This window comes from Triticum aestivum, chromosome 2B (assembly GCF_018294505.1).
Source record: "Triticum aestivum cultivar Chinese Spring chromosome 2B, IWGSC CS RefSeq v2.1, whole genome shotgun sequence".
NCBI classification, from domain to species: Eukaryota; Viridiplantae; Streptophyta; class Magnoliopsida; order Poales; family Poaceae; genus Triticum; species Triticum aestivum.
The window spans coordinates 29,899,749-29,921,511 of NC_057798.1; the positions used below are offsets into that span (position 1 = coordinate 29,899,749).

Consider the following 21,763-nt stretch of genomic DNA (forward strand, 5'->3'; position numbering starts at 1 on the left):
GGCTCCTCGGCGAGCTCACCGGCGACACTCCGACGAGGGCGAAGCTGCGCGTCGACAACAAGTCGGCGATTGCTCTGAGCAAGAATCCGGTGCACCACGACAGAAGTAAGCACATTGACATTCGATATCATTTCATTCGTGAGTGCATCGAAGACGGCAAGGTGGACGTCGACCACGTCGGCACTGACGGACAGCTTGCTGATTTCCTCACCAAGGCGCTCGGCCAAATCAAGTTTGTTGAAATGAGGCAGAAGGTTGGCGTCGGAGTGGTGAGCACCGGGCGTCGGAATTAGGGGGTGAAATGTTGAACCTGTATTTCCTAGCCCGGTTCGGTAGCTAGCTTAGTTTTCTTTCAGTTAGCAAATAAACGGCCAAGTCACGTGTGCATGTACACGATGAGGCCGATCCTAGTTTCAGTTAGTAGTTAGCTAGCTTGGCGCGGCCGTTAGTGTTGCATGGGATGGCATGCAGCGTAGTTCGCGGCACGCGCGCATCACTCGCACGTCGAGCGTCGTGGGATGGCACGGCCGGTCTGCTCGCGTGTGGAGTTGATCTTTTCCTTTGTAATCTCAGTACAAATAAGAGGAATGAAAACGGGAAAAGTTGCAACGCAGTACGCAGCACAAAACCACCTGAGTCATCGCCCTCCTCTCGCCATTGTTGTCGTGAGCTAGAGTTTGCAGGTCTTCCTGGTTCCAACACTGTGTAATACTCCAACGAATCCTTAAATACTGCCACATTTTTCGCCCATTGTAAGTTCATACTACTGGGCATGTACTGTTAAATTCGGTTTTGTAATGATATTTCAGTTCAGAACACACTGGTTCAGGTACAGAATGATTCTTTCCATGGCCGATGTACGTTCTCGTGTTGTTGTTGTCATGAGAAGTTGCACTTTCACAGAATTAAAAGTTTCGATGCCTCACGACTTAGTACCAGCCAACGGCATTTTACTGGTTCAGCTATTGAAACCTGATACGCGCCTCTTGTCTTTCCAAGACCTGGGCATTAATGATCACTCGGTTGGAATTCTGCTTCATCTTCTCATATTCATTTTGCAAGGATTAATTTGTTTCACAACGTCAAGTGTCAGGTAATCACTCGGTTGGAATTGCTGATGCCTTTTCCTTTTCGTTTCTGACGTTTTTGGAGGAGGCGCTGCTTACACTACAAGTGCGCAGAATGGACAAGAAATATAAATACTTTAGATAAACAAGTGATTTTTTACAAAACTACATAACCTATTTTGGTAAATACACGAACACTTTTTATGAAGTACGATGAACATGATTTTGAACGTGTGAATACTCTCTTTAAACATGTGAACATTTTAAAATGCGCAGAAATGAAAATTCAAGGCTTGAAAACTTTCTAAAAATTCCATGATTTTTATTTTACAAATATTTTCAAAATTAAGCAAATAATTTATAAATTATGAGATTTTTTTCAAATGCGCGAATATTTCTGTAAAATGTGTGAAAATCTTTTTAAAGATGTGAACATAATTTAAAGTGTCAACAACATTTTCTTAAATACCATGAAGAATTTGAAAACATGCAAAAGTTTCAGAAAATATGTGTGAAGAATTAATTTGCACGAATACTTTTTCAAAATCACATTAAAACTTTTTTCAGTTACATGAACATTTATAAAAAATAAATTAAGACTTCTAATAAATACATATACCCTTTTAAAAATCATATGAACATCTCTTTAAATATGCGAACACTTGTAAAATGACACAAATATTTTTTTAAATTTCATGAAGTTATTTTAGAAGTTCAAAGATTTTTATATATGAGTGAACATGTTTTATTTGACAACAATTTACTTAAATTTTTATTAAAATAATTATTTTTATTTTTATTATCCCCAACCATAGGGCCGATCGTCTTGTCGGGGAAGGATCTGAAGAATCTTTATTGAGCGCCGTCATTACCGTCATCGAAGTCAAGACGATGAACAACCTAAAAATGAAACTATTTTAGCCTAAAACTATCCACGCACGTTGATCTGAGATCGTCGGCGAAGGGGAGCCACCGGAGAACGACGGTAAAGAAACTCTCTTTGGAAGAGACGCTGGCGAGATCACCCTTTTTCTTCCAGAGGAAGAAAGAACAACCCGAACAAATCTCCTCTCGTGAAGTTCCTCTAGTACAGTCGTTTCCGTATAAAGGTTGAGCTGTCACGTACTCAAGAAAGGAACTCCCAATCGGTACAATCAATTTACACTAGCTAGTTTTTTTTTTTTGAGACAATACACTAGCTAGTAAAAGTACTACATATCAATGGACGGATTTTTTTTTGAGACATATCAATGGACAGATGTACACAGGACATGGCCCGGCCGTGAAATTCAAAGGCCGAACTGTTGGGAAAATGAACCAGATGTACAGAGGACATGGCCCGCCCGTGAAATTCAAAGCCCAAACTGTTGGGAAAATGGACCGGATGTACCACGCGTGATCTTCACCGTTAAAAGCGCTCGGGTGTAGGTGAAATATCCTATCTCATGTAATCCTTCCGTTCAAAATAGATGACCCAACTTTATACTAAGTTAGTGTAAAGTTGGGTCATTTATTTTAGAGCGGAGGGAGTAGCATTCTTCTGATTCTCAAAAAAAAGGAATGTAGCATTCTTCTGTTCAGAGACAAGCACATGGCAACTGGCTCAGATTTTTTAAAGGATCTTTTATGTTTTTTTCTTCCTCCGTTTCATAATATAAAAACGTTTTTCACAGTGATATAATGTAAAAAATGTTATTGTATTATGAGACAGAGTACTTTGTGGCACTCGTCGAGGCAGTGTCCACCGTCGGTGAGATTAGAAAAGGGGCTGGGTTGGACTGCATCGCTGCTGAACAAAGTGGTGTCATCGTTCAACGAGGCGAGCGAGAGGGACAGACTTGAATCCTGGCCGAAAAAACCTAGCTTCGCATGTGTGCCGCCGCACCGCCCACGGCCACGGACACAGTGGTGACCGGGGGCTCTCCGCGGTTCGACGCCTATGGGAATGACACTGGTTGGGGCCAGCCGGTAGCCGTGCAGACCGGCCCGGCGAACAAGGCAGACGGGTCGGTGAATGTGTACAAGGGTAGATGCGGCAGAGGGAGCATTACTTTGGAGGTGTGCCTCGCCCTAGATGTGCTCGCGAGGCTTGTCGCCGCTGAGGAGTTCATGAGCGCGGCCAACGCGTGATCGATCAAGCTACTTACGAGATATGTGTGTTTCGCTTCTTTGAAATTTACCGGTCACTTCATTTCTCTCGCAGACCAAGTTTGGTATTTTCATTTCATTTCATTTCATTTTTTTCAAGAGTACGCCAATAGCGTACCGTATTATTATAGAAGGAAGCATATAAGTTTATAAGATCCCTACAACGATGCGAACATCGACGAGGGTACACCAACTACAAACTCCAACTCTCCTATTGTTTTCCTCACCGCTCTCCTATTGACTCTTACTTTGCTTTGACTCCACCGTTGGGATCTATGGTGAGGGTATCATTATCGAGGAGAGACACAAAGTGAGCCTGAATAAATTGCTCCTCTCACATACGGCATTGGCCCATTTCTTCTTCATGCTCTAGTTCTTGCCCAAGTTGGTAGTTTCATTTATTTTCCTCCGAACTAGGAAAGCAGTCTGCGTAAATGCGCGGGCAACATTTTAATTGTCATTTTTGTTAATATCTTGCATTATGGATGGTTCTTGACAGATTACACTGACATCTCACATTTTCTCTATGATTTAACACATTGAATAATAGTAAATAGAGATACACAAAGCATATAGAAGAGACACTACCACTTCTTTAAGAGACAATACATTTTGCATTAAGCAATTTACTCAAAATTTTATTCCAGAAGGTGTTGACGACAACAAGCAAATCATCGTCCCCAAGAAAAGATGTCGAACATGTCATGTATAATGCCCCAGGTCGTCAGCCGGGATCAGAGAAAACAACTCTTAACGCTCCACGGCGAGCCCGAAGCTGACCAACCTTCATTGGATGAAACTAGAGTCCAAGGACCAGGGCAGAAAATCGCTTCATCCGCTCTGCATGACATCACCATCAAGACAAACCTTGCAAAAGAAAAACCCCAATCCCGAGAACTAGACACAAATCCTCCACACGCCTGCCAATGATGTATTATAAAGCACCATTGGAACAAGGATGAGGCAGGGATGAATTATTTCATGCCGTTGGCAATGCCATCACCTCACCATAAACTATAAATCTCATCCTACCACCAAACAGACGCCCCCACCGAACCAACGAACAAAGAGGAAAAGGGCAAGTGATCACGTCAGGGATAAGGTAGATCGGCGGTGCCGTCCTTCCTCTTATGGTTTCACAAGAGGGATGGAGGGGTCCACTTTGTTTTTCTTGCTAAAATTGTGTTAATTCGATTAGCTATATTTTCACCTATCTCCTAAAATACTAAGCTCCCTCGAAAGCCTATGCCGGTGCGTGTGGGCTAGACGAGCTAGGGCCAGTTGCCTGGGACGCGTGGCTTGCGCACTTTTATATGTGTACATTTTAATTACATGAACTATTTCCCAAATAGTTCAAATTACATGAACTATTTCCCAAATATGTGTACATTTTTTATATACATGAATTCTTTCTGTGAAATAATTTTGGAAATGTGTGAACATTTTAAGAAAATACTTGAACATGGTTTTCAACAACATAATTATTTTAGAAAGCGTTAAAACTTCTTCAAATTTCATGAAAACTTATTTTAAATTTGATGGGCATTTTTTAATGTGTTAATATATTAAAAAATAGGTGAATAATTTTTAAATATCATGAATATATTTTAAAATTGAAAAACATATATTGAAATATGTTTGATTTTCTTAGTTAGTTTTAAAACAAAAGTGAAATTAAAAATCAACACAAATTAAAATAAAGGAAACAAAGTCTTGACAAACTTACGATAATGGGCTGGCAGTATATATCAGGTAGCGGGGGCACACTCCTATAGCGGGGACCTCCTATACGAAGCGTGTTGCGTCAGACAGTCGGCGCTTTGCACAAATGCGCTCCCGGTTGGGCTGACACATTGTACTTGGTCTGCGAACTATAGAGAACACTGCGGTGAGCGGACGCATTGTATTGAAATAAAAATGGCGGCGGCTTTCTGAAGATGGAGTAAAGGTCTTTCAGCCTAGCCCCCATTCCGGCGGTGCGTCTAGCATCGTTGGTGGGCGTGTTGAGTTGTGTTTCCGGCGGATTTATCTTTGGTGGACGTGCTCGGATCTCGTCGTTGTTCGTTTGCGCTCGTGTGTCTTTGGGTTAGATCCTTCCGCTCTATGTTACTCTTCATCGGCGGCGGTTGCTGTTCAGGTGCTCTGGTCCTATGGGGCCTTAGCACGACGACTTTCCGACAGTCTATTACAACAAGTTGTGTCCGACTACGCCGATGAAGGAGCGATGACGGTGGCGCGCCTTCGGCTCCTTCAGTGCTTGTAGTCGTCGCTAGGTGGTCTATGAATCTAGATCTAATTTTTATTGTTTCTGATTTTCGTTGTACTGCCATGATTGAAGATGAATAAATCGAAAAATTTCTGGCAAAAAAAAAGAAATAGACACTCCAGTCAGCGTTATTTAGTTTATTTTATTCGATTTTAAAACCAATTTTGTAAAGGAATGGGCATTTTCTAAAATTTTAAGAACATTTTTTGGAAAACCAACTTTTTCAAAAAAATTGTACAATTTTTTAAACAAACATTTTTTTAAGTAGACAATTCTATCTTTCAAAGTGGGAATATTTTTTTAAAAATACAGATTTATTTAAAACATCTCAATTCTTTAAAATAGAGCCAAATATGTTTTGACTACAGGAACATTTAAAAAAATCTTGAACTTTTTTAGAAAAAGGTAACATTTCTTAAAATTCTGAAAAAATTCCAAAAATTAGAAGATCTTTAGAAAATCAAACATGTTTTGAATTATTCAAAAGATTTATAAAAAGGTAGAGAAAGCGGAATAAAAATAAGTAGAAAAAAAATCAGACTGGAAATGCAACTTTCTAGAGAAAACGGTCGTCAACCTTCTGGAAAGTGTCAGTGTTCTATTCTGTTTTACATCCCCTGCGTTGGTTTCCTTACCATCCGGAAAGTTTGAGCTGTCACATACTCCAGAAAGGAACTCCCTACCGTACAATCAATTAATCTTACGACATAGTACTATTAATGGATGCATGCACACGGTAACTGAAGCAGAACTGGAACAGAAGCACATGAGAAACTTAGCTGAGACTGAAGCTGAAGAAAATAAGCAATTTCTGGCATAGAGCTGGAGCACATGCAACAATATAGAACCAGTCAATAATGAAGCAACAGGTACTACCTCCAAAGCTTTTTCATTTTCATTTTCATGATCTACTCCTATTATTTGCAATAGATAGATGACTTATCTTTTGCTCCTTATTTGACAGGGGAAGAAGCAAGTGGTGTAGAGGAATCAATTCATGAAGAAGCAAGTGGTGTATAGGAAGCAATTCATGAGGAAGCAAGTGATGTACAGAAACCAATTCATGGGGAAGGCAGAGAACTCACAAATGAGGAGATATATGGTATTTATTTTGCACTCACGGTGATCAAGACCCAAATGGACAAATTCTGAAAAAAGACAAGGAGGTCATTGCTAGCCTACTCGATACAACCGTAAGAACTGTTGAGAGAATATGGGAAAGAGCTCTTAAACATATTGAACAAGGGGAGAAAGTTGATGTCTCAAATCAAAAGCCAGGTAGAGTTGGCCGCAAGCGGAAAGATTTGGATCTGTAGAGGGAGGTGACAATCCCATTGAACAGAAGGAGAACATTGCGAGGTCTGTCAAAGGCATTGGGTGTAAGATGCACGACCTTACACTCAAGGTTCGAGTGGGGTCATTTGAGGCGTCACAGTAATAAGGTGAGGCCCCACTTAAACCTATCCAACATTGTAAAGAGATTGAAATGGTGCTTGGCTATGTGTGAAGATTATTGGTCTGCACCACGGGAATTAGACAACATAGCCTACATGGACGAAAAGTGGTTCAACGTGAAAATAGAGATAAAGGGACGCTCGAGCTCAAATCATTGAAAGTCACACGAGATGTAATGAGGTATTACAAGTGTGAGAAACTTATTCCTGCGATCCAAGAGCGTTGGCCGGATGAAGATGAAGGACAGACAATCTATATCCAACAAGATAATGCCACACCACATATGCTTCCCGATGACCCGGTTTTCCGACAAGTCGTAGAACAGACTGATTTGGATATAAAGTTGCTTCAATAGCCTCCAAACAGTCCCAACATGAACATTCTTGATCTCTGCATATTCAGGTCTCTCCAGTCCCACACCGATAGCAGAGCACCTCAAAGCATCAGGGAACTGATAGAAGGTGTGGAGGAGGAATATCGAAACTACCCGGTTGATAAGCTAGCTAGAAGCTTCATGACACTGCAGTCATGCATCCGAGAGGTAATGAGAGACAAAGTAGCGATAGACTACTTGATCCCTCACATGAGCAAGGAACGCCGGAAGGCAGAAGGACGGCTTCCTATAGCTCTATCTATCGACTGTGAGCTAGTTGAACAGACCATAGCCTTTATAGAAGAGGCAAAAGCAATCTTAGCAGCAGAAAAAGAGCAGAAGCAGCAGGAAAAGAGCAGCAAGAAAAGAGCCGCAGCAGCCTTGAAGAAGCAGAAACACCCTTTGAATACGAGCAGCCTCCAAGCAGCAGGAAAAGAGGATCATGAGCCTTTCAAGGAGCAGAAACACCCTTCGAGTACCAGCAGCCTCCAAGCAGCAGGAAAAGAAAACCAGGAGCCTTCAAGCAGTAGAAACACCCTTCGAGTACCAACAGTCTCCAAGAAGCAGGAAAAAGAGCGGCAACAACCTTCAAGGAGCAGGAAAAGAGCACGAGCAGCTTCCGAGCAGCAGGAAAAGAGCAGCCACCTCCTTCAAGTGGCAAAAACACCCTTCGAGTACTAGTTGAGGGAGTCCTGGATTAAGGGGTCCTCGGACGGCCGGACTATGTAGCGTGGGCCGGACTGATGGGCTGTGAAGATACAAGACCGAAGACTCTCACCTGTGTCCGGATGGGACTCTCCTTGGCGTGGAAGGCAAGCTTGTTGCCTGAATATGAAGATTCCTTTCTCTATAACCGACTTTGTACAACCCTAGTCCCCTCGGGTGTCTATATAAACCGGAGGGCTTAGTCCTTAGAGGCAATCATAATCATATAGGCTAGACTTCTAGGGTTTTAGCCATTACGATCTCGTGGTAGATCAACTCTTGTAATACTCATATTCATCAAGATCAATCAAGCAGGAAGTAGGGTATTACCTCCATAGAGAGGGCCCGAACCTGGGTAAGCATCGTGTCCCCCGCCTCCTGTTACCATCAACCTTAGACGCACAGTTCGGGACCCCCTACCCGAGATCCGCCGGTTTTGACACCGACACCAGTAGCCTCCAAGCAGCAGGAAAAGAGAACCAGGAGCCTTCAAGTAGCAATAAAAGAGCACCAACAGCCTCCAAGCTGCAGGAAAAGAGCAGCTCTTCTTTACTTGGGGTCAGCTAGTGCTCTGGTTGGTGCTAGGAATGACCAGTTGGTTAAGCTAAATGACATTTGCAGCCAGATGATTTTGGCAGAAGATTAAGATAAGTTGGTTTGGAAGAAGATTTAGATAAAGTGATTTTTGCAGTCAGCAATTAGGATATTTATTGGTTGTCAACCTTTTTTTACATATCTCTAAGACTGTCTCTGTGTCGAAATGTGTTCCTCTTTATTTCTTTATTGTCTACTCCAAAGCATAGCATAGCTTGAGTAGGAAGCAAAGCATAGCTTGGAATCATGCACACAACTTGTATTAGTCCAATCAGATCCTCTACCTTTTGTATTGCTCTGCTTCAGTTTCACTTTCATCTATTTTGTTTGTTGACACATACAGTAAGATATTGCATCTCATTCACTCGCTTCTTTCTCAATTACTATCTCTGCTATGGATATGATATGAATGTGCTAGTTACTCCTGGCAGTCTGCAGTCAGTCAGCATATACCACTCACTTCTTCAACACTAGGAGGACAGGGCGTACTTCCTGGCAGGATGAATATGAATATGTGTTCAAATGACTAGTGTCAAAATATATTCTTCTTGTTTCCTCAGGGTTGCTTCTTTCTTTCTTCTATGAATATGAATATGAATGTGCTAGCTAGCTTAGCAGTACCATTTGCAGTCAGTAAGGTGTAGCTCACTCTATTCTTGGGCCAATTCTCTGTAAAATTCAGTCTATCTCTGATGGTACCACAAGATAAAAATTCAGAGTTCAGACAGGTTCTGATGGACCCAGTCGACAATGCAGTTCAGAAAAGAAAAAACTAAGCAGCGGCAGGCAATACTCTATTTGATTCTTAATGACGAGGTGCCAGATTGATGCAACTATCTATGCAGATGTGATTGCACGAACCATTTGAATTGAATGAATGCAGTAGGGAGAAGGATTTTTGCATTAGGGAGAAGAATTTGTCTCACCAGCCGACAGAGCAGGGGCGCCTCGCCGGCTGCCTCGGCAGAGGAGAATTTGTCTCCCCTGAAGCTCGCGGCCACCTGCGCCAGGAGCTTGGCTGCGGTGAAGGGTGCTGCCTTCCTCTCCTCCTGCCCGCAGGTCCATCCCTGACAACGCCAACTCGCCACCGTCGCGTCATGATGGATGACAGCAGCTCGCCGGAGTCCCCGTGGCGTCCAGTCGCCGGCATCGTATTGGTGGTGGTCTGGATCTGTCGCCTTCGGCCCCGCATCGACGGGATCTGTCGCCGGCTTGAACTCAAAGGTCCAAGCTCTTTGGAAGTTCGCCGCGGGAAGGAGGAGAGGAGCGCGGCGAGGCCACCGAAGGTGGGGGAGGAGAGCGCGGCAACGCGATAGAAGGTGGGGGGGAGGGGGAGGGGGAGAACGCGGCGGCGAGCCGGAGAAGACAGTGAGGGCGAGGACCGTGGCGGCCAGCCAGAGAAGACAGTGAGGGCGAGGACCGTGGGTTCGGTCGGAAATAAATGGAGGGGGTTTTCGCAAAACAAATGTCGCGACAACTAAATCGGAATGGAGGGAGTACCTTTCCTTTTTTTCCTGATTTTGTGTTTCTATTAAGTATTTTTCATTCTTATTTTCCATACTTATTTTCCATATATTTCCTTCCTTTCTTGTTGTTTTTCTTCGTGTAAATATGTGAGCAACATTTTCAATAAGGGGTGTACAAATTTTTAATACGCGACAAATATTTTTGTAAATTCATGATAAATATTCCACGTTCCAAAATAAATGTCTCAACTTTGAACTAACTTTAGTACAAAGTTGTACTAAACTTGAGACACTTATTTTGTGGTGGAGGAAGTATTATTTAAATATGTGATAATCATTTCTAATATTAATGATTAACATTTTTTGGGTGCATGATGAACAACTTCTAGATAAACAAAGAACACTTTTCTAAATACACGACGAACATTTTTGAATATGCGGTAAAAAAATTCAAATACATGATGGATACATTTTAGAAACATTTTCAATATTTATTTAGATACATGATGAACATTTGAAAATAATTTTGATCTTTTTAATGCACCTAAATATTTATCCAAACATATCAAAGATTTTCTAAATACGATATGAATATTCATTTCAAATAACACATAATTTTTAAAACACAAGATTATATTTAATTATTTGAATTAATTTTTTACCCAAAATATTTTTAAAATGTGTCATTTAGAATACCATGGAGTATATAGGGGGCGGAAAACAAGAAAGTCAACAAATAAACAAAAGTGAACAAATATAGAAAAGCACCAAAGAAATGTTGAAAAATCAAAAAAAAATGCGAACAACCCGAACGTGGGGTCAGTGATGGATGGACTGGGGTTAGTGATGCGCCGGACTAACGTGACGAACGAGCCTGAGCGCGCCCGAGCTACCTCTTATCCGCCCTACATTTGAACTGAATATGAGGGGTGTTGTACAGCCCGATCGTTTAAAGCCGGTTTGAGGCTCCCGGGTGGGTCGGGTTTTTTACCAGTCAGTAATCAATCCGTCCGTCTGGACGTTCCTGGCTGGTTTGAGGCGCCCGACTATAGATGCTCTTAGGGCATCTCCAGCCGCGCCCCCAGGAAGGCCTTCCCAGGCGATTTTTTTGCGCCGGCGCCGAAAAAACGGCCCAGTCGCGCCCTCAGGAGCCCGATTTTCGTCGGCTTGGGCCGAAAACAGCGCCGGCGGACCCAGCCCGAACCCGACGCGCTGGGGGGGCCCGGGGGCGCCGGGGCGAGCTGTTTTGGCGCGAAAAAGACACGGGCCAGCCGCGTCAGCGACTCGGCTCCTCGTCTTCCCCCAACGGCCTCGGTTCCCGCGGGGAATCAATGGCAAGGCTGCCGCCGGTCAGCCTTGCCATTGATTCCTCATGGGCAGCGCTTCACGGGACGGCGCGCCGACGCCTCCCCTCCCTCGCGCGCGTATACACGGGCGCGGCCCGGCTATAAAAGCCGGCGGCCTCCACTCGCCTGTGCCCACACCAGCCCCGCCCCTCGCCGCCGTCCAGCCCCTCCCTCTCCCTGCCTCTCCCGAGCGCCGCCGCCCAGCCCCTCCCTCTACCTCTCCCGAGCCCGCCCAGCCCCGCCGTCGCCATGGCAGAACGCTTCCCCGGAGACGAGGCGGCGGCCAACGGCTTCGGCTGCCGTTCGCTCCGCGAACAGGAGTCCTGGTTCCTGTTCCAGGCGAACATCCCGGCGCCGCCGGACATGCGCGCCGGGCCAACGGGGTGGAGACTCAGCGCCGGGGGAGTGCCCATTCCCCCGTTGCCCGACGCCGTGGCGAAGCCGAAATACTTCGCCGAGGAGGTCGAGATCGTGCGCGCGTCCTTCACCGACGCCCAACTCTCCCCCCCCCCAGTACGCCGCCGACAACCACGCGGCCTGGGCGGCGTATTTCGAGCGCCGCCAGCAGCAGCAATTGGCGTCCACCAACGGCGCGTCGGTGGTCGGCGGCTGGCAGAACAGCGAGGGGCGCCACCTCTGGTGGGGCGTCCCCGGCCGCACACTCGAGGGCGTGCTCACGTACCTCGAGGGCGGCAACGACCCGCCATTGGTGTACCCCCCGGCGCAGCACCGATGCGTCGGGCCATGGGCGCCAAGGAGGTTCGGGTCCTCCTCCTCCTCTTCCTCCTCCCGATCCTCATCGCACTCCTCCGGCACTCCGGCCCTGCTCGGCGTCAAGGCCGAGCCCGCGGCGGAGTCGCCGCTCGGCCGGCGCACTCGCAGCGCCGACATCGTCATCAACGAGGGCGGCCGGCGCGCCTCCTCCTCGTCGGCTCCTCCGTGCTTCGTCAAGCCAAAGACGGAGCCGGGGCTGGCGCCGGTGAAGACGGAGCCGGGGCTGGCGCCGGTGAAGGCGGAGTTCGACGACGACGATGCGGCCCTAGAATGGGCGCGCCAGGACTCCATTGCGATGGAGAAGGCGCGCCGGGAGAAGGTGAAGGAGCGCCAGCGCGCCGTCCTGCGCCGCTTCGAGGAGCGCCGACGCGGCCGCGATGAAGACGGGGTCGTCGTCCTATGCGACAGCGACGACGACGGCGACGACGACGACGACGCGCCGCCGCCAGTCCGCCATGGCGACGCCGGGTCCAGCAGGGGCGGCCGCGTCAAGGAGGAGAAGGCCGACGACGAAGATGGCGGCGACGACTTCAGCCCCTTTCTTTTTTAGATTAGGTTAATGTAATGAAAATGCGCAAATTTCGCTGAAATTTGCTATGTTTAGTCGAAATTTAACTACTTTTTATCATAACTTCGCCGAACGGCCTTTTTTTTTTTAATACGCGCCTAGGGGCGGCTCTGGGAGCCGACGGCTGGGGACCGACTCACCCCAGGACCATTTTTTGCGCCGGCTCACTCCCAGGCGGCGCTTTTAGACGCCCCCTGGGGGCCAACGGCTGAAGATGCCCTTAGAGAGCCACAGCCAGACATCGATCCTAATGGATCCCAATTTAAACGATCTCATCCCATACAGAGCGAAAAATCACATGTAAGGGGACAAGGCCTATTACTGAGGGAATCCATGGCCACCCGAGTAACCAAGATTATAATGGTGATTTCTGTACGTGCAAAATTGAGGGATACGCCTAATCATCAGGATTGGGTATACTCTTTATGAGACACATCAATTGCACAGAGAAGGTTCATCATATCAGGACATGGAACTGTCACTTTTCATACAAGTATCTTACAAATGAATTTCATATAAACTGAACACCCACATTGATTTCAGCAAATTTTTACTTTATTTGTTTAGAAGGGTAGGCTTATTCTGTAAGCATGAAATTTGATTCTCGAAACAGGCTATCGTCCCATTTTATAGATACAACTCAGGGTGGACACGGTCCGGGCCGGTTCGGTCCCGTCCGAGCCGTCGTTTGGTCCGGCCGCCGGCGGACCGAGCAGCATGACGGTCCTGATTTCAGGCACCGGACCGGCGATGACCAAGCCCGGGCCGGACCGACTGGACCGAGAGGACCGGCCAACGACCACCGGCGGCGACTTGCCGAGGTGCAGCGGCGAGGTGTACGGCGTGCGCGGGTGCTTTGGCGAGGTGGGTGACATGCGCGAGCGCCGGTGTCGAGGTGGGCGACGTGCCGAGGGAAGTGCGTGGGCACGGCGGCTCTTTGCCATGAACGCGCACATGTTTGTTCTTAGCAGTTTTTCTGTCGCATGCAAGTAATCTATCGTGTGCATGAGCCCACGATTTCTCGTGTGCGGGCCTTGCGTGATTAGCGGATCAAATCAGACGTGGAGTTAACCGTCAGATGGTGACATGAATTTTAAATCAAACCTTCTTTCTCTCGTACTTTCAGTTTTCTGTTTTGACTGAATAAAAGGAAACGGCACCGTGGGATTACGCATGATTATAGGAAGCTCACTGTATTAAATCTAGCACCTTCCAAAACAGCACTTGCCTGGTTTTTTGTACGAGAAAATCACGGCTGAGCTTTGCTCCCACGATCCGAAAATCACGGCCGAGCGTCTTATGTGTGCGTGCTGTGCTTTGCTAAAACTGTTGCCGTGAACCAGAACTCGCGAACGGCGGCAGTGCACGCACGGCATCGACGGTGAGCGGCGGTAAGTGGCTATGGGGCACGAAGAGGAGAACAAGGAAGGAAAGGGCAAGCTCGGGGACACGGTGGTTCACCCAGGGGCCGCCGGTGGCCGCGACGATGACTGCATTTCTCGGTCGGCTCGGTCGGCTCGGTTAAAGACCGTCCGGACCGACATTTTCTCGGGCCTGATATGGCAGACCGGACCGTCCAATTTATGTAGGGGCCAGGATTGAGCGGGCAAAGACTGAACGGGCCACGAGCGGGCTAGAAAGCCCGCTCGGTACGTCCACCCTGAGATACAACACCAAGCAGGCTCCACATATAATGCAAACATAAGTTTGAACAGGAAGTTGAACAAAGCAAATAGTGTGCTAGGACAACAACATAAGCACGAAAAGCAAAGTAGAACAAAGATACAGGACGCCACCTGCGCGCCCCCGGCCGTCCACAAACAAAATTTGTTTCTGAGAGCCAAGGATAGAGAATCTGGTCATATATTAGTATGGAAGGATTCCCAGGTCCTTGCCGTACTTGATGATGTCGTCGTATATTTCATCCAGGTTCTTGAACTTGTACTCGAACCCTTCCCCGAGGAGCTTCGCCGAAGAAATGCAGACTCTCGGCTTCTCCAGAAGACCGCAGAACCTGAAAAACGAACACTTCCTTAGATACACACATCGTCACTGCGCACGGTTGAGAAAAGAACAGGCCATGAGACAGAGAGGAGTCAAGAGACGTCCGTACGCACCGGTCGGTGTTGACGTTGTAGTGCGGGTACTTGGCCGCCAAGAAGCGGGCTAGCTCCACTACGGTGGTGTTAAGGCTGCAGCAGATGTACCGCCCCGACGCCGCCTCCTCCTCGGCCACGAATATCTCAGCGCGGCAGATGTCGTCGACATGGACCAACGGAATGGAGCCAGACATCCTCACGATGAATTTAAGGGTGCGGACCCTCGCTTCATCGCCTAACGATAATTACAAACTGATTTATTTATTTATTCGTGAATATGCAAAGTTTGCGTATTAGAAGAAGTTAATGTAACGAACACAACACTCATTCAGAACGGACGTTTGTTTGCTGAATCTTTCTTTGCTAGTTCCAGTTGAGAGCTCACCCGAGAGCAGCGAGAGGACGTCAAGGACGCTGGGATGGACCTTGGCCGCCGGCGCCGCGCCCACCATGAGGCCCGGGCACACAGTGACGAGGCTGATGCAGGGAACCCCTACACAACGGTAGGCCAGCGTCATCATCGTTTCGAATGACTCAACGAACTGAAAATCAAAATACTCATGTGTGTGTACCCAAGCATGGGTCTTTCCCGACGTGAGGAACTCGACGTCGGCCCAGGATTCCTCATCCAGGACATGACCGTCGCCTTCCTGCGGCAAGGTGGAGACCGCGGCCGCCGACGATGTCAGCACCACGCGCTTCACTGTTCCCGCTCTGACGCACGACCTCATCACGTTCAGGATCCCGTGGACGGCCGGCTCGATCACATCTTTCTGCAATCACCATACGTTGTTTCAGAATGCGTGCCTCAGACATTGGGTTTAGTGCTTGTCGCGTGTTTAATTACCTCAGGGTTCTCTGCGTGGAGGTTCACCGGAGGGGCGTCGAAGAAGACGTAGTCGCAGCCGGCGACGGCGTCGTCGAAGCTGCCCTCTTCGTCGAGGTCGGCGCGGAACACCTCCAAGGGGCCGAGCGCCTGCAGATCTTTCAGGTGCTTGTTTTTCACCTTGCCATCTGTGGAGCCCATAAATCAAACAGATCCGTTTAAGTTCTTGGCACATACCCGCTCAGTCCTCAAATAAGTGTCATAATATAAGAGCGTTTTTGACACTATACTGGTGTTAAAAACGCTCTTATATTATGAGACGGAGGGAGTATATAATTAATGAGTAATTAGTTAATCGAATCCAACATCAGCCATGAGCTCAGATCCAAACGGAAAATCTAGCTAGGGAAATAATTAATATAGTCTTACCGGGGTTTCTGAGGGTGGTCTTCACGGCGTATCCCTTCTCCAGGAGCAGCTTGACTAGCGCCGACGCGACGTAGCCGTACCCACAGGGGACACACGCCGTCTTCCTCCTCGTCCCATCTCCTGCCGCTGGCCCCATATCGTTTGCCGCCCACTACAACTTCTACCGGCAACTCAAGTCCGGACGGCCTAAGTTCTGTCCCTCACTTGCTCTGGTGGAGTGGTGGTGCTTGTGTGCATTTTTGCAGACTAACTCATGGACCTACATAGGAAAATATCCTGTGGAGCATAGGCTTAGGTGCACCCCCTTATCTGGCCATCCATCTCTGCATCGCGATTCGTGCAAGAACTTTTCTCTTTTTTGTTTCTTCCAAATAAAACAACATATGAACTTAAAACTTTTGCAAGATAGCAAAACATTCTTACTACAATGAGAGAAAAAACTTTCAGATTTTTTGGTCCATCATAAGTATTAAAAATAACATTTTTTAATAAAGAAAATCTCATTTTGTATATTAATATCCGTCAAAAAAATCTATAAGTTTTTTCTCTCATTGTAGTAAGAATGTTTTGCTATTCTGCGAAGTTTGAAGTTCATATGTTGTTTTATTTGGAAGCAACAAAAAAGAGAAATTTGTACGCTGTAAGTTAGTTGTCTAGCACGGATCTCAAAGCTATATTGGAGGGCATGGATAGAAGGTGTCCATGAGCCTAAGCTCTAAAAATCCGCGTCCGACCTACATAAATAAGGAAGCACTTTGTACTAGCTCGTGGTCTATCTTCCATTATATTCCACAAATGCCAACCAGGGAATATAATGGCAAAAGATATATTCCACAAATGCCAACCGGGGAATATAACGGTAAAAGATATATTCCACAAATGCCAACCGGAGAATATATTATTCCATAAATAATATGTTGAACTGAATGAATAAACAAAAGATGCGCATATATGTGGCTCAATGCCAACGGGGAAAATAGTCGACAAAACAATCAAAGCGTCATTATGGTCCACACTCCCGCAACCATGGAGGCCCTCTTGCATGGTTCGAAAATAGATAAAACGAAATTGGGGTTAACCCCTCAATCGGGAAAGAAAACGGAAATGGCTATGGATAAAACCATCAATGGCTCCCATGTGCAATAATAGAGGGTATTTTTTAAACAATTTTTATTTTACAAAGTCTCAAAACTATATTCCAGCTTAAATCTTTCTCGGTTCTATGACCCGGTTGTTCTTGTAGCTGACGATGAGTCACTTTTCATCCCCCTGAAGAACGAAGAGACGACTTTCTTCTTGTGGTAGACAAAGAACAACTCTTTGTTCCCTAGGAGAACAAAAAGATGTTTAACAGTACAAAGTGCACAAGCAACCTCACAAATGACCATCTATCCCGGCTGCCTTGTAGCTCCCTGGCCGAACCCTCCTGCCAGCAGGACCACATCGATGTGAAGAATCCATTTCAACGAATATGAGCGTGAACAGTAATTGCGGAGCCTGAGATGGGTTTGAACTGCGGCAAACCTCTGCTGGATCTGCAGGAGAACCACTGCCACTAGATGCATCGCCAGCACCGCCGCCGCCGCCATCATCACTGCCACGCGAGGTGGCCATCACCGACGGCGAGCAGGGGCGAGAGAGGAGAGGGGCGCGGGGCGAGAGAAAGGAGAGGGGCGTGGGCGGACTGTCTAACCAGGACCAACCGGCGCGGCGTCTTGACTGTTTTGGTCCTAACGGCGCCGTTTGCCTGGCCGCCATGCCACGTACACGTTTTCGGGGGCCACCTGTTGGAAAAGAGATCAAACGAGGCTAAACGGCCGATCAGTGCTTTTTGCAACGAGTTAACAGATTTTTCTGTGTTTTTTGCAACAGATTAACGAGTTGGTAGTTTTCTGCATACCTAGTCACAAATATGATGGTTTTTTGCAATTGACTCGATGCAGGTGGCTATAACAACAACTTTCACAATGGGTTCTACCCCACCGACTAGCGGCGGCTGGCCGTTGGTCTCCTCCATTCAACTTCTTGCCCTCCCGCTGCTGGTCTCCTCTAACAAGTCCCCGATGCTGTCATATATTCTCTTCGATTTACTAGTCTACTAAATCTGCAACACTTATTTTTGGACTGAGGGAGTACTAGTCTTTAAGGCTCCTGTATCTTTGATGTATTGGTCTTTTGGTTTCGTGCATCATCGATAATACGTCCATGCCGACCGTTTGTCACTAGTAGAAAAAGGGCCTATAGTCCCGGTTGGTGAGGGCCTTTAGTCCCGGTTCATGAACCGGGACTAAAGGGTCGGTACTAATGCCCTGACCCTTTAGTCCCGGTTCAATCCAGAACCGGGACAGATGGGCCTCCACGTGGCCTGTCCGTTGAGCCCAGGCAGGAGGGCCTTTGGTCCCGGTTGGTGGCACCAACCGGGACCAATAGGCATCCACGCGTCAGCATTTCTGTGGCTGTGCTTTTTGTTTTTTTTTGAAAGAGGGAGGGTTTGGGGGCTTTTGGGGGGTTAATTTAGGTGTTTCATATATTGTGCTATAGCTAGCTAATTAATAGAGAGAAGTGTCCTCTCTTTTGTCCGTGCTTGGTCGACGCTACGTATCATACATACGTATAGAGAGGACTAGCTAGACACACTAGCTAGCTAGTAAGCAAACAGAAGATGGTCATGAACATATATGCATACAGAGAGAAGTGATATCGACCACCTCTCCTTCTCCGAGAGATTGGTCGAACAACAAGTTCTCGTATATCTATCCGACACTACCAGCTACATATATACAATAATTATCTTTTACAAATATATAATCTCCTAACATACGGACGCGTGGTCCACATAGTATTCTCCGTCTTCAGCGATCACGTGGTCAAGAAAGAATGCCGCCAATTCCTTTTGAATTGCTCACATGCGATCTGGTGCTAGGAGTTCATCCCGCATCCGAAACATCTAATTTTAAGAAGGGGGTCAATACATATATATATATATATATGAATGAATGAAACTCAACACAAATGATGGTAATAAAATAAAATTGTGAATATTGTTATTTACGCACTTCATATTGTTTGTCGGAGTAGCCCCGCTCACAGGTCGTGTGGCGGATGGACTCGCAAATGTAGTATCCACAGAAATCATTCCCTTGTTCCTACCACAACCACTTTACAAGAAATAGAGGTCAATCAAACTGATAAGTAGCAAGCATGCTAAATGGTATTGATGAAACTAGCGCTTGAATCACTAGGAGATGCGTGGAATATGCTACTATATAGTACTTACTTTCGGGTGCCTAAATTGCAGCTTCTTCGGTAGTCCCGGAGCTTTTTTGGTGAATTTTCTCCAAGCCCTGCCATACAAAGAAAACAATTACTTGATATCAGAAATGAACAAAGTTGCTGATATGGTGGATAATGATCGATTTAACTTACTTCTCAAGCATTTCAGTCATGTCCGCATACTCCTTGGGATCTTTTCGCTTGGAGTCTAAGACAGTTACTACTCCCTTTTCAGGCTTAATCTCTAGGAGAATATAGTGGTAGCTGCGCACACATGCATAACTCATCAATATTACATTAACATAACCTGGACTAATAAGGAAACCGAATATGCCACAAGGCAGTAACACTAACTTGAAGTTGTAAGGAAAGAGTATTATATCTTTGTGTTCATTTATTTCCAACGATCGTAGCAAGTTGGCCTCAGTTTCTTGGGCACGATATTCAACCTCAGTTGCATCTATGAGATACGTGTTAATGAACCCAATATCTCCCACTTGTCTTTTCTTCAATTCAGCGATCTTCAATCTGCATAATATAGTGAGGATAATTATAAATACATGCAATGAAAGGGCTGAGTTATATAGAGAGACTTAATGACAGAAGTAGTACTACTTACAGACAGTAGCAGGTGACCGTTGATTTATCGATGGCCAATTGATTGAAAAACTGATAGAACTCCTCAAATGGAATAGGCAACAGTTCAATTCCAAGGAGGTCATGCTCCTTTTTAACTCTCACATACAAAGTACTCCTCCCCTCAGACTCTTTGCAGGTTTTCATGTACCAATCATGCAATCTTCGCATCATCGTTGATAGAGAACTTTCATCTTTTACGAGAGGCTTCCGTACTCGTATCTTTGTATCTGCACCTCCAAGAAATCATAATGTACATCGTCGGGTAGGTAATCTGCAGGATTGCCATAACCGGGCACCATCCTCGGATCGATGATGTCGCTAGCAGGCACCTTGAGCGGGGGGCACGATTGCTTCGCTTGTTCGCCGAGCTGGGCAATTTGTTTCCCAGCTCGTCGTTCTTTCATCCTTTGATCACTTTTAGTACTTCCCGACCTCTCCGCTTCGGCAAATGCCTTTCCAATAATGCGCTCATAGTTGCCTTTCGGCGGAGACTTGGGTGGTTTTGTCAGGGCAGCCAGAGTGCACTTCGCTTTCACCGGATCTACCTTCTCCTCCGGAGGTGGATGTCTCTTTGCTTTCAACCCTTGAAACCAGTCATCCACTTCGGTCTGCGCGATCTTCGCGTTTTCCTCCTCGCTCCTCTTGTACGGTAACTTCTCTGGAGTCTTCAGAGAAGGACCGAATCTGTATCTCCTCCCGCCTTTGGCTGTACTGCTAGACGCCGGCAGAGCAGACGGAGCGGATGTCTTCTTTCCTTGCTTACGAGACGGAGGAGAAGGACTACGACGCGCCGGAGCAGCCGGAGCGGCGGCGGATCTCTTCCGCCTTTGCTGACGAGGCAGAGAAGGAGGAGGATGGCTGCTCGGGCGCGCCGGCGCAGGCAGAGAAGGAGGCGGAGTGCCGCCACACGCCGGAGAAGGAGCCGGCCGAGTGCCCTGATCGTCACTCGCCGGAGGAGGAGGCGGTGGAGGAGGCGGAGTGCCCTGACTCGCCGGAGGAGGAGGCGGAGTGCCCTGACTCGCCGGAGGAGGAGGAGGAGGCGGAGGCGTCCAGTTCTTAAGGTTGATGAGATCCTTCCGCCATAGGCATGGAGTCTTCAGAGCAGAACCCAGCCGATACTCCCCTTCACCGGTAGGGTGGTCAAGCCGGAGGTCCTCAAATCCCTCCGTTATTTCATCGACCATCACCTTAGCATATCCTTCGGGAATCGGCCGGCAGTGAAAAGTTGAGTCGGGTTTAGTAGGATAAACTGAGCCAACAGCCGCCTTGACCTTCAAATTGCTCCATTGCGCCATAAGGTGGCAATTTTCAGCATCCGTGATAGCATCCACGGGATAGCTGGCAGGAGCCGTCAAGGCATGCTCTGGCTGAAGCAGCTCGGTGGAAGCCATGCTGCTTCTCCGCTGAGATGGCGGGGTAGCTTCGGAGGAAGCTTCGGCAGGTCGTTTGCTGCGATCTGCTTCTCGTTCCTCTAGCCCCATTACCCTTTCGTGCAACGCCTGCAGTTGGCTCTGCTCCAGTTTCTTCCTCCTCTCCTGGGTTTTGTAACCCCCTGCGTCCGGAAATCCAGCCTTCCACGAAACGGAGTCTGGCGTGCCTCGTGTCCGTCCAGGGTGCTCAGGATTGCCGAGGGCCATTGTGAGCTCGTCCTTCTCCCTGTCTGGAACGAACGTCCCTTGCTGCGCTGCTTCGATATATTGCTGAAGCCTCTTGACTGGTATGTCCAATTGTTCGT

At 47.0% G+C, this 21,763-nt stretch overlaps 1 protein-coding gene across 1 annotated transcript; it reads right to left on the minus strand.

The window, feature by feature from the left end:
* Window positions 1-14,502: 14,502 nt before the first annotated feature.
* Window positions 14,503-16,342, minus strand: LOC123040141 (anthocyanidin reductase ((2S)-flavan-3-ol-forming)). The gene is made up of 5 exons (XM_044463071.1): window positions 16,117-16,342; window positions 15,709-15,875; window positions 15,247-15,634; window positions 14,880-15,096; window positions 14,503-14,776 (listed from the first exon to the last, which is right to left on the minus strand). Exons 1-5 carry the CDS (start codon window positions 16,250-16,252, stop codon window positions 14,629-14,631), a joined length of 1,056 nt encoding a protein of 351 aa, XP_044319006.1. The 5' UTR covers window positions 16,253-16,342; the 3' UTR covers window positions 14,503-14,628.
* Between the last annotated feature and the right edge of the window lie 5,421 nt (window positions 16,343-21,763).

Excerpts from the sequence above, each read along its gene's own strand:
- LOC123040141 (XM_044463071.1), bottom strand. The coding sequence starts at position 16,252 with ATGGGGCCAGCGGCAGGAGATGGGACGAGGAGGAAGACGGCGTGTGTC. Across the intron at positions 15,876-16,116 it reads GACCACCCTCAGAAACCCCG|ATGGCAAGGTGAAAAACAAG; the intron begins GTAAGACTATAT and ends TGGGCTCCACAG. Across the intron at positions 15,635-15,708 it reads TCCACGCAGAGAACCCTGAG|AAAGATGTGATCGAGCCGGC; the intron begins GTAATTAAACAC and ends TGGTGATTGCAG.